This window comes from Pelophylax lessonae (genome assembly GCF_965119305.1).
Source record: "Pelophylax lessonae genome assembly, chromosome: 4".
NCBI classification, from domain to species: domain Eukaryota; kingdom Metazoa; phylum Chordata; class Amphibia; order Anura; family Ranidae; genus Pelophylax; species Pelophylax lessonae.
Window position 1 is genome coordinate 657,338,577 of NC_138771.1, and position 19,125 is coordinate 657,357,701.

The 19,125-nt window shown below is 42.6% G+C and overlaps 1 protein-coding gene across 1 annotated transcript in view; it reads right to left on the minus strand.

Moving 5' to 3' along the window:
* The window catches only part of LOC309553058 (uncharacterized protein), a gene marked incomplete at both ends in the record, with an annotated part of 124,735 nt that overhangs the window by 35,957 nt on the left and 69,653 nt on the right, over positions 1 to 19,125 (minus strand). Inside the window, one exon of the mRNA XM_082253956.1 lies at positions 5,714 to 6,587. Coding sequence (XP_082110082.1) covers positions 5,714 to 6,587 — 874 coding nt within the window. The remainder of the gene's footprint in view (positions 1 to 5,713; positions 6,588 to 19,125) is intronic.

Here is a 19,125-nt window from a genome sequence, read left to right on the forward strand (position 1 = left end):
GGACTTGTCACCCGATGTGTTCGGTGGATGACTTATCAGTGTACCAGTCACTGCCAGTACCATGGGATTGATGTGACCAATCACAGCAGATCACATGACGATTGTACACAATAAATGGCTTTGATTCATGCCATTCATTGTGTACTATTGTGATGAGCTCTGTAATTGGTCACAGTGATCACATGGTACAGACAGGGCCAATCGCAGCCCATCTGTACTATGTGATTAGCTGTGGCCAATCACAGCTAATTACAATAGTAAACACTGAATTTATCAATTTCATTCAGTAAAAATGGTTGCTTATAACAGTAAAATTCACTGGTATAAGCAAACATAATGTGTAAAAAAAAAAAAAAAAAATCCTGACCACTTCCCTAGAATAATACAGTGTTCAATGGTAACACTGTATTGCTCTGGTCTCAGTGTGTTAAAAAGAAATGTTAAAAAAAAAAGAAAAAAAGTAATAAAAAAAAAAAAATTGAAAGAAATTAATAAAAATTATATTTATTTTTTTTTTTTTTACATACTGTCACCAGTCAGTATCCCTGATCACCACCACTCCCGTTATATGATAATGTACTGCACTGGTGATTTATTTATTTTTTATTTCTTCATTTTCCAAAAAATTTTGACAAAAATACTACTCCATAAAACTCGCCATGCCTCTTACTAAATACCTCAAACTCTCTACTTTCTAAAAAGGGGTCATTTGGGGGTCATTTGTACTGTCCTGGCGATTTCATGCTTCAAGGTATACAGTATAAGCAGTACCATTGTTTTTAGACCCTGTAATTTTCCTACAGGGTCAGACTAAATAATATATACTGATTTGGAATATGTAGCAGAATACATTTTTGCCTAAACTGATGAACGATTATTTATTTGCAAATTTCATAACATAACCAAACTAAATCGTTTTCTTATTTCAAAAAATTTTGGTTGTTTTTCAATAATTTATCATAAAATAAAATACACAGTGGTGATTAAATACCACCAAAAGAAATCTTTCTTTATGTAAAAAAACAATGATAAAAATCTAATCGGTGTACAATGTTGCATGACTACGCAAATGGGAAGGCGGAGCCTGGAGTTGTGGGAGGGGAGGAGCTGCCTATTTAAGGTCAGGCCCCCCGCCTCTTCTGGGCTGCCGCAGAGATCGCTTAGGCTGGTTTTGGTCATGTCCACTTCCAAATTCTCCAGTGCACCTGGGAGCTGCGCTCAATGAGGACATTTCCGGGTCGGCAAGCGGCACCCGGTAAACTGTAGGTACTTGGGAGGTCTCCCCCCCTTCTTTCTCCCACCACCAGCCGCACATCATCCCCCCTTCCTCGCATCCCCTTCAGTGCCGTCTGAGCTGCACTCCCGGCGCTGCCTGGGGCAGTCCGCGCCCCCCTTTACCTGAAGGCGGCGCCGAGGCGATGACGTCATCCCCGGGTCACAAACTGTCCCCCAGCTCCTTCACTGCCCGGCCATCCACTTTCACTTCAGTCCTCACTTAGTACTTCCGTTTGTGTGTTTCCCCAATAAACTTGCAAAAAAAAACCCTCCAGCCGTTTTTACAGATGCCCTAATCACTTTACAGTTGCCTCATTACTTTTTATTTTTTGCATGTCCCACAGCATCACTCACTGCTTGTTAAGGATCATCCTCTGTTTAGTTTTCTCATGCTTCCTCGGTCATCCGTCTGGCACACCAACTTCACAGCCGTTTTACTTGACACATAGCAGGCTGTATGTCGGTATTTACACTCTAGAGCAATTCCTTCTGTGTTTTTCTTCTTTCATGCAGGATGACATGGCTTTGCTCCTTCCTCTTGAGACAGACAAAGATAAAAAATTCCCAGTTCAATTTGGTAACTAGTTTGCTTACCAACCAAATTAACCTGTCTAACAGTTTGCGTCAAAACAGGGGTTTAGTTAGCACACATTTACAAACGCATGTGTAAGCTGCAGGGCCACTCCACGGCACCCTGTATTCCCTGCAGTCCTAACTAAATTTATGAGAGTCTTCACAGTGGAAGCACATGCAAGCTAATGGATAGACAGGGGGCAGGTGAGGCTGGAGGTGGCCCAACCCTCCTAAAGGAACTTGGGGGCATAATGGACGCCCAGCCAATGGTACAACAGCAAAGGCATCCAGTATGTCTACTCACCAGTATAAATTAACAACAAAGAAAATGACCTCCACCTATACTTGGCCTTCATAGCAAAGAACACATGGAAGGGCAACGTACATGAGACAAGTAAAGATAAAAATTCCTAGTTCAATTTGGTAACCAGTTTGCTTACCAACCAAATTAACCTGTCTAACAGTTTGCGTCAAAACAGGGGTTTAGTTAGCACATTACGTCCAAATTCTGGAAAGATCATTGGAAAAGCACTTGAAATTGAGACGTGGTTATCTTCAGCATATCATCCCCAAACGAATGGTCAGACAGAATGAACAAACCAGACTCTAGAGTAGGGATGCACCGTTCCGACTTTTTTGGACGCGATACCGATATCTGGCATTTTGAAATCGCCGATACCGGAACCGATCCAGAGCTACACATAAAGCAAGCGGCTGCAGTACAGAGCAAAGCCGCTGCTTGTGTACGGCTCCTCCATTCACAGGCGGAGTGCATCTGATATCACTCCGCCTGTGAGCCGGACCTATACAGGAAGTAGCGGCTCCCATCCCATACTACTACTGCACCTAGTAAGGGATGGCTGAGCCGTTACCAAGCAAAAACCGGATCGGCCAGTGGATCGGTCAATGTTACCGATCCCCCAATCCATCTAAAATGGCCATATCGGCGCCGATATCCGATCCGAATATCGGATCGGTGCATCCCTACTCTAGAGCCATACCTTCAGTGTTTTTCTTCTTTCATGCAGGATGACATGGCTTTGCTTCTTCCTCTAGCAGAGTTTGCTTACAGCAATTCTGTCCACTCGGTTACTGGTCAAACTCCATTCTTTTCAAACTTCGGATTCATTCCTTCCTTCCCACCTGATGCAGTCTTTGATTCACCTGTTCCAGCAGTCTAGGAGTGACTGAGGTTTCTGCAAATCAGCAATCAAGTTATGCAGGAAGCTATTGGTGTGGAAATGAAAGGTGCGCGAATCAAAAGAAATAGATTAGAAGCAGCACTGAAAAAAGGTGATAGAATAAATAAAGGAATATAATCTATAATATGGGATTATAAATTATATAGAGTGCGCTTCAAAAATATGATCAAACGTGACATTACTCAATCTGACAAAGTCATTGTGTGCAAAACGAATAATCATAAAAGAAAGTCTTTTCAAATGTGGAAGATGTCTGCATCAACTACAAAACAATCATGTAAAAATAAATCCGTGCCAAGGTGACGTGAAGAAATGCAGACAGATGGTGCTTCACAATTTTTGACTGTGCTCAGATGGCCTCATACCAAAAATCAATCCAAAAGTAGCGTGATAACTGGTGAAGTGGATGTGCAATGGGAAGGTGACACCCTGTGATAAAGGTGGGTTCTTACCAAATTGAAGGGAAAAATGAGCTTGAAGCCAGAGGCGTAACTAGAACCTTCAGAGCCCCGGTGCGAGAAACCATGAAGGGCCCCCCGGACCCCTGGCCGGGGCCCTTCCCTTCAAGCCTGGGGCTTTTCCTACTGATCCTGGGGCCCTTTACTCTTGCTGTGGGGCCCTTTATTACAGTCCCGCAGTGGGACCCTTTCACAAGTTCTACAGTGGGCCCCCTCCCTGCCATCTTTGGGCCTCCCCACGGTGGTGGAATGCCAGAGACCGGTCGCAAGTGTGACCTTTGCGATCCTGGAAGTTTACCCACTGGTGTCAGTAGTTTTTATTTTTTGGTATTTTTATTGTATTATTTTTTTATCATTTTATTTTATTTTTTTACAATGTCACTGACTATGACTCTGTCCATTCAGAAAAGGAGGGAGCTGGTAAATTACATATTTACCGACCCCAACCTCCTTCATGGTTTTCTATTGTGACACATCCCCTGCAGCAGCCGGGAGGAGAGGGGAGGGAGCACAGTGGGGGGGGGGGACCAGGGGAGCACACAGGGGCCCAGAGACAGCAGAACACAAGTGAACTGGATAGGAGGAGTGGTGGGGGCAGCATACAGAGGAACCAATCTCCTCCATTTTCCTCCTGCAGCTATGGGAGGAAAAAGGAGGACAGTGATTTCTCTACATGCTACCCCCCCCCCCCCAATCCAGGTGTACAGAAGAGCTGGACAGGCCCCCTGGAGCATGGGGCCCGGTTGCGATTGCAACCCCTGCAACCCCTGTAGTTACGCCCCTGCTTGAAGCTGTTGTAACAAAGAATCCAATTGCTGGTCAGCTTGGAATGGTATGCTCTCACTGAGATGAATGGATCTGACAGCTCTTCAAATGTATGGATCCAGAATTCCTCAGGATACAAACACCCAGGAGTAGTTCTCACAGAAAAAAGAGGGACTAATAGTGTATTACCCTTTAAATGTTATTATTAAAAGAAAGGCAAACACTTACATTCATCCAATGCAAATGAAGACAGTGCTCTTTAAATTTACGGCCGCCTGCAGTGCGGTCCGTGACATGTAACAGCGCGGCTTGCTCCCTCCGACGCGTTTCCACTAAGGAGTCGGCTTCTGGGATTGGAGCTAGAACCGCGCTGTCATTCTCCCTTCGTTAAATGACTGTTCTGGTGGAGGCTTCCGATCCGGCCTTGACAGGGTCCTGGAAGTGTAATGAAAAAACACTTCCGGGGCCGAAACCAGCTAGCGCCATGGGACGCAAACAGGAAGTAAAAAGATGACTGGGCAATCATAGTGCTGAGAAGAGAAAGAAAGATATAGAAAAAAAACTCCTCTCGCTGATTATACCAGAAACATAAGAGTGTTGTGTATAATAGATTGCCATATTAGGTTGCTAATTTTATAAGGAGTCATAAATAACTGTGATATTAAAAGTCGCATATAAAATTCACCATAAATACATAGACACAGTATCTTATGGGAAAGAATGCAAAAAAAGGTTTATAGGTGATGAATGTGAATGATAAAAGTAAATAAAAGTGCCAAAGAAAATAAAAATAAAAGATTAAAAAAAAAAGTGAAAAAATGTGAAAAACATATATGTGAAAAAATGTAAATAAAAATAAAAGAAAAAAATATAAAAATAAAAAAATAAAATTAAAAACTAAATAAAATAAAAAATAAATATAAATAATAAATAAAAAATGAAAATAAAATAAAAAATAAAAGAATGAAAATAAATAAATATATATATAAAAAAATAATAGTGGTGCAGAAATGTGAAATAAATGAATGAAATGTAAGCTGAATGTAAAAAATGTGTGTATCTCAAAAAATCCATAAAAAGATCAAATCAAGTATAAAACTTGAAAAAATGTTAAAAATTAAAAACAAGGGTACCATTATATAAAGTAACCCTCATTTGCCAATAAGACCCCGAAAATAATAATGGGAGACCGGAAGTGTCCATCCACAGACTTGCAATAAAATGAAATCTGTTACATATTAATTCAGAAATCTTAAAATCCATATAAAATATAAATAACAATCAAACATCAAAGACGGTGATGTGAAGAGAAGGAAACGAAGAACATTATAGAGGGAAGAAGAATGTATATAAATTTCGAAGAAGGGGATGAATTCAATTCCTCTAATCAATAATATGTAGTTATTGATTGTTGATGTGAGCATTGATATCCCATTCTACATTCATTCCCAATGGTTGGTAGCTTTTTAATTCATGGATCCAGAATGTCTCTCTCCTGGAGATACTGCATTTCGTGTTGCTGCCTCTCCAGTGGGGAGAATAGCTCTCAATGGCAACAGCTTCCAATTGAGAGTAACTCTTTCCGTGACACTTATCATGATGTAAAGATAAGCTATGTCCTGGGAAGCCCTTCTGGATCTTGTTAAGATGCTCACCAATTCTGATACTTGGAGTGCGGATGGTTCTCCCCACATACTGAAGGCCACAACCACAAGTGAGAGGATATATGACGCCCTTAGTATGGCATGTAATACAACTTTTGATGTCATATTTCCTCTTAGTAACAGTCGAAATGAAAGTTTTGGTTCTCTGTGTTTTTAATTCCCTACAGACACGGCACTTCTTACATGGGAAGAAGTCCTTTAGGTCAGCAAACATTTTGGGAACTACTGGTTTCTCAACTGGATTGGGAGCTATCAAATCCCTCAGATTCCTAGATCTCTTAAATATAATGGGGGGTCTATCTGGAAGTGTGGGGCCCAACGATTTATCACCTCTTGGAATGTCCCAGTACTTGCGGAAGGTGCGATTGATCCATCCGTAACCATTTGAAAAAGTGGTCACGAAGGCATACTCAAATTTGGATAGGATGCCATCATCCTTCTTCTGTTTAGGGACAACTAGACCTTTCTGTTCTAGGAAGCTTACTTGTTGTATATCCTCTTCCAAGCTTTTAGGATCAAAAACTTTCTCCAAACATTTTTCTTTGAGAATCTCACTCTGTATGCGGAAATCATGAAGGTCCGTGCAATTACGGCAAATTCTCCTGAATTGGCTCTTAGGAACAGCAGATATCCATGTCGGATGATGGCAGCTGTCAAGAGATATGAAGCTGTTCTTATCCATAGGTTTGAAGTATATTTTGGTAGAGAAACTTACGCTGGATACACACTATACAAATGTTGTTGTTAGATTTCCTTTAGATTTACCTTCAACTATGTAGTGCAAGGGCCTACCTGATTGCATACAAATTTAAAGTGTTTGGGTTGGACCTCATATTATATGGTTTTGGTAAATCTAAAGGAAAAAAATCTAAAGAAAATTGTATAGTGTGTATCCAGCTTTAACCCTTTCCTAGATATGATTAGGTCAAGGAAATTGATAGATTCCTCACTGAACTGATAAGTGCCCCAATCATTACAGTTCAATTGATCCAAAAAACTTTGTAAGGAGTTAATGTTGCCTCTCCATAAAAATAGAAACGTCATCTATATATCTTCTCCAAAAGAAAACTTTTTTCTCTCTATTGTTATAGATGTTTACATAGTTACATAGTTACATAGTTAGTGAGGTTGAAAAAAGACATCAGTCCATCCAGTTCAACCTATGATGTATGTGTGTGTTTGCTTTTAACCGTACATTGTATACCCCTGTATGTTGTGGTCTTTAAGGTGTCCATCTAATAGTTTTTTGAAACTATCAATGCTCCCTGCTGATACGACTGCTTGTGGAAGAGAATTCCACATCCTTACCGCTCTTACAGTGAAGAACCCCCTACGCACTTTAAGGTTAAACCGCCTTTCCTCAAGTTTTAGTGAGTGGCCAAGTGTCTTATTGGATCTCCTTTCTCTGAATAGTTTGTTCCTTATGCTCGGGTCACCAGTACAGTATTTGTTCATTGATATCATATCCCCCGTCAATCGTCTCTTCTCCAGAGAGAATAGGTTCAGTGCTTGTAGTCTTTCCTCATAGCTGATGTCCTCCATTCCCCTAATTATTTTTGTTGCCCTTCTCTGGACTTTCTCCAGTTCCAGCACATCCTTTCTGAGGACCGGTGCCCAGAACTGGACAGCATACTCCAGATGTGGCCGGACCAGAGTCTTGTAGAGCGGGAGAATAATCTCTTTATTTCTGGAGTGAATCCCCTTTTTTATACAACCCAGTATTCTGTTGGCTTTGCTTGCGGCGGCTTGGCATTGCATGCCACTGCCAAGCCTGTTGTCTACCAGTACCCCCAGGTCCTTTTCCATCCTAGACTCACCCAGAGGTTCCCCCCCTAGTGAGTAGCTTGCTTTCTGGTTTCTGGCCCCCAAGTGCATTACTTTACATTTTTCAACATTAAATCTCATCTGCCATGTAGTTGCCCACCCCGTTATTTTGTTCAGGTCCACTTGCAAGGTTTCCACATCCTGCATAGAAGATATTGGCATGCCTAATTTAGTATCATCCGCAAATACTGAGATTGTACTAGATATCCCCTTCTCCAGATCATTTATGAATAAATTAAACAGGATTGGTCCCAGGACAGAACCCTGGGGGACCCCACTTTCCACACCCGCCCAATCCGAGTACTCCCCATTAATCACCACCCTCTGTACTCTCCCCTGGAGCCAGTTCTCTATCCAGGTACTCACCTTATGGTCCATACCTACCTTCCTTAGTTTGTACAGTAAGCGTTTGTGGGGAACGGTGTCAAAGGCCTTTGCAAAGTCCAGATACACCACATCCACAGGCTTTCCTTTATCTAGGTGGCAGCTCACTTCATGGTAGAAGGTTAATAGATTGGTTTGGCACGAACGATTTTTCATGAATCCATGCTGACTACTGATGTTAGGCTGACCGGCCTATAGTTCCCCGGGATATATCTCGGCCCCTTTTTAAATATTGGTACCACGTTGGCTTTTTTCCAATCAGCTGGCACCATACCCGTCTGTAAACTATCCTTAAAGATCAAGAATAACGGTCTGGCAATCACCTGGCTGAGCTCATTAAGAACCCTCGGGTGCAAGCCATCCGGTCCCGGGGATTTATTTGTGTTAAGTTTCTCTAGTTTAGCTCTAAGTCTATCCTCTGTTAGCCATGGCGGCACTTCCTGAGGTGTATTATTTAATTCGGCCTTACAAGCGGGGTTCGTGTAGCCCCCCGATTCTTTTGTGAAGACTGAAGAAAATAAATTATTTAACACTTCCGCCTTTTCTCTGTCCTCAGTGGCCATTTTACCTTTATCATCTTTTATGGGGCCAATGTGCTCTGGCCTCGCTTTCCTACTGTTTATATACTTAAAGAACTTCTTTGGGTTCTTTTTACTCTCCTCCGCTATATGTCTCTCGTGTTCTATTTTAGCCGCCCTGATTTCGTCTTTACATTTCTTATTACACTCTTTATAATGCTTAAATGCTGCCAATGACCCCTCAGTCTTGTATTTTTAGAAGGCCTTTTCTTTAGCTCTAATATACATTTTTATGTTGGAGTTTAGCCACCCGGGGTTTAGTTTTGCTCTTTTAAATTTATTTCCCTTTGTAATGCACTGGTCAATCCCCTTGTTAAGTATGCTCTTGAAGCACTCCCATTTTTCCTCCGTGTTCTTTGTTCCCAGGGTTCTATCCCATTTAATATTTTCTAGCAGTGAGCGCAGTTTAGGGAAATTTGCTCTTTTGAAATTCAGTGTCCTTATATTACCCTTGTGTTTCCTATTACTGTAATTAATACTGAAACCAATTGACCTATGGTCACTGTTCCCTAAGTTTTCCTGTATTTCTATATTCGTGAGCAGGTCTGTATTGTTGGTAATCAGTAGGTCAAGTACCGCATTGTTTCTTGTCGGTGCATTCACCATCTGACCCATGAAATTGTCCTGCAAAACATTTAGGAACTGCCGAGCCTTGGCTGAGTGCGCGGTTCCTTCTGCCCAGTCTATATCCGGATAATTAAAGTCCCCCATTATAATGACATTTCCCATCCTTGCTGCAAATCCTATCTGTAACATGAGGTCCGCCTCACCCTCCTCCCTCTGGTTGGGGGGCCTATAGCATACGCCCAATATTACCTTCCCCACCGTGCCTTCTCTTTGAAGTTCTACCCATAAGGATTCTGCCTCGTCCTTAGCTCCATTATTAATATCATCCCTCATATTTACCTGTATACTGTTCTTAATATACAGACATACCCCTCCCCCTTTTTTACCTTCTCTATCTCTGCGATAAAGGGAATACCCCTGAATGGTCGCCATCCAGTCATGAGAGCTGTCAAACCAAGTCTCAGTTATCCCCACAAAATCTAAGTCTTCCTCAAACATCAGCAGCTCCAGCTCTCCCATCTTGTTGGCCAGGCTTCTGGCATTGGTATACAAACCTCGTAATTTTGATCGGTTATATTTATCCTCATTTGATGTTTTTAGGCTGCTCTCTTGATTTTTCCCTGTACCCACCCTGGGTTTAGGAGCTGTCTGTCTTCCCACAATGCCATGAAAAGATTGGCGAGGCCGGGGGCAAATTTGGCCCCCATAGCAACTCCAGTCTTCTGTAAATAAAAGTTCCCACCGTAATAAAAATAATTATGTTCCATTCCAAACTGTAAAAGTTTGAGAATGAAAGCTTTCTGTTTAATAGGGATATCATAGTTGTAGTCTAGGAAGGTGCTTATTGCCTCGTATCCCATATGATGGGATATGATGGTGCATAAAGATGAAACATCCGCAGTGATGAGTAGTAATTCACCCTCCACCTCTAACTGGGTGAGTTCTTGAATGCACTGGGCAGTGTCCTTTAGAAACACAGGTGTATTTTGAACGAGAGGTTGGAGAAAAAAATCAACGTATTTCTCTATCCTTGAGGTGACAGAGTCAATACCACTTACAGTCGGTCTGCCAGGGGACTTCACCTGACTTTTATGGACCTTAGGTAAGTAGTATATAGTGGGGATCCTGGGAGCTAATGGAACTAAATGTTCTTTCTCCTTATCCCCCCGTGCATACATGAAAATGCAAATGCAGCGTAGGTCCGTCACAGACAAACATAGGCTGCACCACGCATGTGAGGTATCGCATGTGGGTGGTCGGCGCAACCATTTTTGTTTACCATTTTGCAACTCACTTTTTTTTTTGTATTATTATCTTTCTTAATTAACCTCGTGTCTATTGTTAATTTTAGTAGTACTGTACTTATTTCATACAGATATGATGTTGTTTTGTTATTTTGCATCTGTCCAGTAGGGATGGGTGAACGGTTCGGCCTGAGCATGAGTTCGGGTCAAAGATTTGCTTGTTCAGCCGTTCGCCAAACACCCGATTTTGCAGGGTGTTCACCCCGACGAACACCCTGCAATGCACTGAGCCATGCACAGTGCATTCTGCACCCTGATTGGGCAGAGCTTTGCCCATTCAGGGCGTAGTGTAAGCTGGTTGTTGAAAAGCTGGGCCAGGAAGCCAACGTCGGCGTCCCTAACAACCGATGAGTCGTCAGCTGTCAATGGGTTTCCCTGCTGACAGCTGAATAAAAAAAAAAGAAAACGTTGTGGAGCTCCCCCCCCCCCCCAAAATCCATACCAGACCCTTATCCAAGTATGCAGCCCGGCAGGCCAGGAAGGGGAAGGGAACACGCGTGCACACCCCCCCCCCTCCTGAACTATTCCAGGCCTCAACATGGAGGGGTTGGTGCTTTGGGGTAGGGGACCTCTGCCCCCCCCACCCCAAAGCACTTTGTCCCCATGTTGATGGAGACAAAGGCCTCTTCCTGACAACCCTGGGCTGTGGTTGTTGGGGTCTGCGGGCAGAGGGCTAATCGGAATCTGGAAGCCCCCTTTAAAAAGAGGGCCCCCAGATTCTACCCCCCCTATGTCAATGGGTATCGGGTTACTGAAAAGTCTGTCTATGTACAGTATAGTATGCACTCAATTCTTGGTCGGGCTCCTTTTGCATGAATTACTGCATCAATGCGGCGTGGCATGGAGGTGATCAGCCTGTGGTACTGCTGAGGTTTTATGGAAGCCCAGGTTGCTTTGATAGCGGCCTTCAGCTCATCTCCATTGTTGGGTCTGGTGTCTCTCATCTTGCTTTTGACAATACCCCACAGATTCTCTATGGGGTTTAGGTCAGGCGAGTTTGCTGACCAATCAAGCACAGTGATACCATGATCATGTGAACAGGGATTGGTAGTTTTGGTAATGTGGGCAGTTGCCAAGTCCTGCTGGAAAATGAAATCAGCATCTCCATAAAGCTGGTCAGCAGAGGGAAGCATGAAGTGCTCTAGAAATTTCTGCTAGAGGGCTGCGCTGACTTTGGAGTTGATAAAACACAGTGGACTGACACCAGCAGATGACATGGCTCCCTAAATCATCACTGACTGTGTATAAAATATGAGTTTCACTTTTTAACTGAATTAATGAAATAAATTAACTTTTTGATGATATTCTGTTTTTATGAGATGCACCTGTATGTACTTTGTTTTATATGCAGTGTGCTCCGAATGAGCTCTAGCATTGAGTGACAGCACCACAACGCCTCCTATGGCTGGTTATGGTACTTCATGCCATAGCTGCTCAAAGGTGCTCAGCACAATATGCTGAAAAACGTAAATTTGCACAAAATGATAATATGTAATTTGCTGGAATTTCATGGAATAGGACATTTACAATCTTCAGCGGATTCAAGGGATCTACGAGAACTGGAGAGAGGAGCAACCAAAGATTCTGTATGCTCTCCTGATACATATGGTGCTACTGTATATTGCTTTTGAAAATAAGACCACCGGTCATTTCACTATCCCTTGGGGTCACTGGATCTGGGCTGTGCCACTCTAAACTGGTCCTACTTATGAGCCATGTTACGCGCCACACTATCCTCCTCCTGTCTGCTCACTGGACTACTGGTGGCCATCATCATTCTGGTGACTCCCAGAGTTCTCTCACCTAGGCACCAGATTAAATAGCTTACATTTTAGCTCTTCAGCTTACAGAACAGATGCTCCCACCGCAAGCCTGATTTTAGCTTTCAGCTGGTGTGTGACATTTCTGTATAAAAAGACTACATACTTGAACCAATGAGATCACCAACACTTGACTGACTAAGAGCAAGGTTACTACAGGTCTCCCTAAAGTTGGACCGACTCCCAAAAGCCATATGTTGAACATTATATTCTGTACTTAATTTATAATGTTCATTATTAATTGTTTCTTTTTTTGTTTTTCACGCATAGTTTTTGATGGTGACATCTAATTTTCCTGTTCTATATTGCAGTCTCTTCTGAGCCTTGCCCCTTTACCAGCCTGTTTTCCCTTTTCCATGATGGCCGCGCTGGTCACGGCTATTGGATGGGCGAGCCGTTCCCTTGCCGGATGGATTCCCTCCATGGCGGACATGCTGCCCCGCAACCCGGAACCGTTCCTGTTCCGAATGCTGATTGATTGGGCTAGACGGGAGGATGGTAGTATTCTGCCCTCCTGCCTGCCGGCCTGCAATCAGCTGCACGGGTCCGGCCATGTCACACGCCGATGGGCGTGTACGGCCGGACTGGAGTCATATAAATACCGGCATTTGCCAGGTCAGCAAGCCTCGGCCACGACTACACCAGATGGATCACACGGAAGTTACACACAACTTTGACATTGGTGAGACACACTTGGGCACCATGTCCCCACACATGAGACACCTTTACAGATGACCTTGTATACTTATTGCCCCCTCTCTCTCTTGCAGCACACAGCCTTTTACCATCTATCTGACCTGATTGGTCTGTGGCTCCCATTTGGTGATCTGCTGCTGGTTTTTCCTTTATATTTATTTTTACATATATCCAGCCAATCCTGGGCATCTCTTTTGTAATCTCTCCCCGGTGAGTTATTTATGACGCTTGCTGATGATAACAGTACTAAATAGCACCTTACATCCATACTTTTTATATATCCTCTTGCATATTTTGTGTGCATCAATTACTATTATTTTTTGTTTTGTAAGGAATGCAAAGAGATACTAATAAGGATAACCAACATTTTAAATATACGCTTTTGCTTTTTCACAATATGGAATAATCCTTGATCTCCTTATTTCCTTCTTTTTACTGTTTGACACATGCTTGCCTTTTGCAATATGTGTACTAATTATTCATTAATAGTTTTCCCAACATCACTGCAAGTACTTACCAATCTTTACATCCATATAGGACTCCCATGTCCGCCTGGGAGGCATTTTTGATATTCGTCTGGTATTTGGTGCTTGTCCCCTTCTCTCTTCCCGGGACCATCCTGGCCATCTGGGATTTCTCGTAGATATTAGTGTTACCATCAAGCTATGTAAGTATACATAACCATATGCCATGCTATGCTTTACCTTAGGCCTTCTGTGGCTGATTGGCTCTTTTGATATATGCTATGATAACAATTTTCTATTACATAGTTACATAGTAGGTGAGGTTGAATAAAGACAATAGTCCATCCAGTTCAACCTGTATAGGTGTGTGTGGCTGTAATCATCTCACATAGCCCTGAATGTTCTGATCCTTGAGATGTACGTCTAAGAGTTTTTTGAAAGCCACCATACTTCCCGCAGAAACCACCTCTTGTGGTAGAGAATTCCACAATCTTGTAGCCCTAACAGTAAAGAACCCCCCACGTTGCCTGAGGTTAAAACGTTTCTCCTCTAATCGCAATGTATGCCCTCGAGTCCTCATGCATTCCCTTCGACTGAATAGCTTTTTTCTATGCTGAGATCACCATTGAGATATTTATAAATTGCTATCATGTCCCCCTCAGGCGTCTCTTCTCCAGGGAGAATAAATCAAGCGATTGCAGACGCTCTTCATAATTAAGGTCCTCCAATCCTCTAATCAGTTTAGTTGCCCTTCTCTGGACTCTCTCCAGCTCCAACACATCCCTCCTGAGGACTGGCGACCAGAACTGGACAGAATACTCCAGATGCGGTTGGACCAGAGTTTTATAGAGTGGAAGGATTATAGTCTTATCTCTGGAATACATCCCTTTCTTTATGCATGCTAATATTCTGCTGGCTTTGGCAGCTGCCGCTTGACATTGCATGCTATTGCCTAATCTATCATCAACCAAGACTCCCAGATCTTTCTCCATTTTTGATTCCCCCAAGGGTTCCCCCCCTAAAGTGTATTGTGCTTTTAAGTTTTTGGTCCCCAAGTGCAAAACCTTACACTTCTCCACATTAAACCTCATTTGCCATGTCGTTGCCCACTCTGTTATTTTGTCCAGGCCATTCTGTAGGATATCTGCTTCATGCTGTGCAGTTATTGCCCTGCCCAATTTTGTGTCATCTGCAAAAACTGATATCGAACTACTGATCCTGTCCTCAATGCTGTTTATGAATAAATTGAACAAGGTTGGTCCCAGGACTGAGCCTTGGGGGACCCCGCTTACCACCTCCTTTGTATTTTTCTAATTCATCTATTTCTTTGATAGATTTGAATACAAACTCTCTGTGTAGATGTTTAGAAAAATTATCTGTTAATATAAGACCCCTGAAGAAGCGGACAAGTTACCGCGAAACATGTTGAGCAAGGAATTCACACACTAGGCACCATGTCCTTCGTGGTACCATGAGAGTATTCTGTTATCTATATGCTTTGTTTTTAGATGCTTTGTTTGTGTCTTTATTTATGTATTCCCTTTTTAATATGTTGTGACTCAATAAATTTACATGATTTTAAAATTTGTATGTCTAGCCTTACTGTACCTTTAAAGTCCTTATGCCTCCCTCATTTTTTTTCTCTTTTTATTCAACTGATCTCAGGACATTGGTACTTTCTCTGATATTATTTATTATTATTTTTCTGACACCTCATTAACAATAAAAAATAATAAATGTAGAAGTATTTTTATTTCATCCCAGTAAACAATGTAAATGATTACAAATATTTGAAGGGTTGTGCTAGCAAAATTGTTGGTTTCAGACCAGTAAGCTCGAATACAGGGACAGACCATATGATAAAATGAACCCACATTCCTGGTACATTTGGTACAGTTGGCTGATGTGAGCCTACCCATCTGAAAGATAACATAGGTGGTGTAATAGGAGCGATGGAGAAATTTTGTTTGAAATATCAGTCAGAGATGACCATATGGGGATTTCAAGGGCAAGACTTCTGCCACCCTTCCTCTGTGAGATCAGGCATGTCCCGTCGCCAATCTTACGCAGTTCTCTTAAGGTTTTTGGTAGTAGTGTGCATCGGGGAGCTGTAGTAAGTATTAGTAAGTTTAGAATGATGTACATGAGAAAGCATCTGCTCAAGCCTGGAAATGCAAAAGGAAACATTACACAACCCAAATTGAGCAGCTGCCATGCGTTGAATCTACAGATTTTGGAAAAATGCAGTGCCAGGTATATGGTACTCACGCTGAAAATCCTCCAGATATTTTAAAGATCGCCCTCGATACAATTGTAAGACAGACTTACGTATCTAGGCCCAGAACAGGCTGTCCTCCCGAGAGTGAAATTCGCAAAGACGTGGATTATGCCACAGCGAAAATTGGGAGACACAGTGTTAGCGTCACCAGTCGGGATTAAATGAGCGGCCTTAAAGACCCGTAGCATCAGATCAAGAACTTAAGTTCCCTCATGTCTTTGTGTAGACTGCTGATCAATAAGGTTCTGCAAGGACTCATAAGAAGTGGGAATCGGCGCTTCTGCCCATACTGGGGTAACACATCCCAACTATCCATTTATCTGATCCCCCGACATCCACTTCCCAGTAATGTCTCCCTGAGGAGAAATTCAGACTGCTCAACACCTGAGGATAATCCTGAAACCTCTTTAGTGTGATTGGACGATTATTTTTTCTGTCTGACCAGAATGCTATTTTCCTTTCATTTGATATACGGAGATAATTACGGGCTGTGTGTACATCAGGGGTGGATCCAGAGTCTAGTCTCAGATGGGGCACTGCCAGAAAACAAGTTGTTGCTTACAGAACTGTATTGCAAAATGAGCTGCACTCCAGTGATTCATAGAAGTACAGCCAAACAAGCTCTCCCCGTACTTCTCATTTAAGTGTGTACCCAGCTAAAAGGGGAAAGGGCTTAAAGGGGGGCGATAAAACAGAATCTGTGCCGACTCGCTGTATACACTGCACACCCATACCCCAATCCTTCTGCCACAAAATACTCCTAATCACTGTGCCACAGGTAACCGTTTTATAGACACATATAAACCTCAGAATAAAGGATCATTTTTAAAAAAAATTAAATGTTTCCTTGACATATGCTTTACTTCACACAGAAACTGATCACTGAGCCTACCTTGAAGAAGATCTTCATTACAACCTGCAACTGTTGGGACAATAAACACCTTGGTCAGGGCTATGTAATGTACAACATACTGTATAGAGTTCAGGGGTCAGGAGGAATGAGAAAAATACAAAACAACATAATGTATAGAGTACAGGGGCCATGAGTAATGTATAGAGTACGGGGGGGCCATGAGTAATGTATAGAGTACAGGGGCCATGAGTAATGTATAGAGTACAGGGGCCATGAGTAATGTATAGAGTACAGGAACTATGAGTAATGTATAGAGTACAGGGGCCATGAGTGATGTATAGAGTACAGGGGCCATGAGTAATGTATAGAGTACAGGAGCAATGAGTAATGTATAGAGTACAGGGGCCATGAGTAATGTATGGAGTACAGGGGCCATGAGTAATGTATAGAGTACAGGGGCCATGAGTAATGTATAGAGTACAGGGGCCATGAGTAATGTATAGAGTACAGGGGCCATGAGTATTGTATAGAGTACAGGGGCCATGAGTAATGTATAGAGTATAGGGGCCATGAGTAATGTATAGAGTACAGGGGCCATGAGTATTCTATAGAGTACAGGGGCCATGAGTAATGTATAGAGTACAGGGGCCATGAGTAATGTATAGAGTACAGGGGCCATGAGTATTCTATAGAGTACAGGGGCCATGAGTAATGTATAGAGTATAGGGGCCATGATTAATGTATAGAGTACAGGGGCCATGAGTAATGTATAGAGTACAGGAGCCATGAGTAATGTATAGAGTACAGGGGCCATGAGTAATGTATAGAGTACAGGGGCCATGAGTAATGTATAGAGTATAGGGGCCATGATTAATGTATAGAGTACAGGGGCCATGAGTAATGTATAGAGTACAGGGGCCATGAGTAATGTATAGAGTACAGGAGCCATGAGTAATGTATAGAGTACAGGGGCCATGAGTAATGTATGGAGTACAGGGGCCATGAGTAATGTATAGAGTATAGGGGCCATGAGTAATGTATAGAGTACAGGGGCCATGAGTATTCTATAGAGTACAGGGGCCATGAGTAATGTATAGAGTATAGGGGCCATGATTAATGTATAGAGTACAGGGGCCATGAGTAATGTATAGAGTACAGGAGCCATGAGTAATGTATAGAGTACAGGGGCCATGAGTAATGTATAGAGTACAGGGGCCATGAGTAATGTATAGAGTATAGGGGCCATGATTAATGTATAGAGTACAGGGGCCATGAGTAATGTATAGAGTACAGGGGCCATGAGTAATGTATAGAGTACAGGAGCCATGAGTAATGTATAGAGTACAGGGGCCATGAGTAATGTATGGAGTACAGGGGCCATGAGTAATGTATAGAGTATAGGGGCCATGAGTAATGTATAGAGCAGGGATTCTCAAACTACGGCCCTCCAGCTGTTGCGGAACTACACATCCCTTGAGGCATTGTCAAACTCGGACACTCACAACACATGACTAGGCATGATGGGAATTGTAGTTTCTGAACAACTGGAGGGCCATAGTTTGAAGATCCCCGGTATAGAGTACAGGGGCCATGAGTAATGTATAGAGTACAGGGGCCATGAGTAATGTATAGAGTACAGGAGCCATGAGTAATGTATAGAGTACAGGGGCCATGAGTAATGTATGGAGTACAGGGCCCATGAGTAATGCATAGAGTACAGGGGCCATGAGTATTGTATAGAGTACAGGGGCCATGAGTAATGTATAGAGTACAGGGGCCATGAGTAATGTATAGAGTATAGGGGCCATGATTAATGTATAGAGTACAGGGGCCATGAGTAATGTATAGAGTACAGGGGCCATGAGTAATGTATAGAGTATAGGGGCCATGATTAATGTATAGAGTACAGGGGCCATAAGTAATGTATAGAGTACAGGAGCCATGAGTAATGTATAGAGTACAGGGGCCATGAGTAATGTATAGAGTACAGGGGCCATGAGTAATGTATAGAGTATAGGGGCCATGATTAATGTATAGAGTACAGGGGCCATGAGTAATGTATAGAGTACAGGGGCCATGAGTAATGTATAGAGTACAGGAGCCATGAGTAATGTATAGAGTACAGGGGCCATGAGTAATGTATGGAGTACAGGGGCCATGAGTAATGTATAGAGTATAGGGGCCATGAGTAATGTATAGAGCAGGGATTCTCAAACTACGGCCCTCCAGCTGTTGCGGAACTACACATCCCTTGAGGCATTGTCAAACTCGGACACTCACAACACATGACTAGGCATGATGGGAATTGTAGTTTCTGAACAACTGGAGGGCCATAGTTTGAAGATCCCCGGTATAGAGTACAGGGGCCATGAGTAATGTATAGAGTATTAGGGCCATGAGTAATGTATAGAGTACAGGGG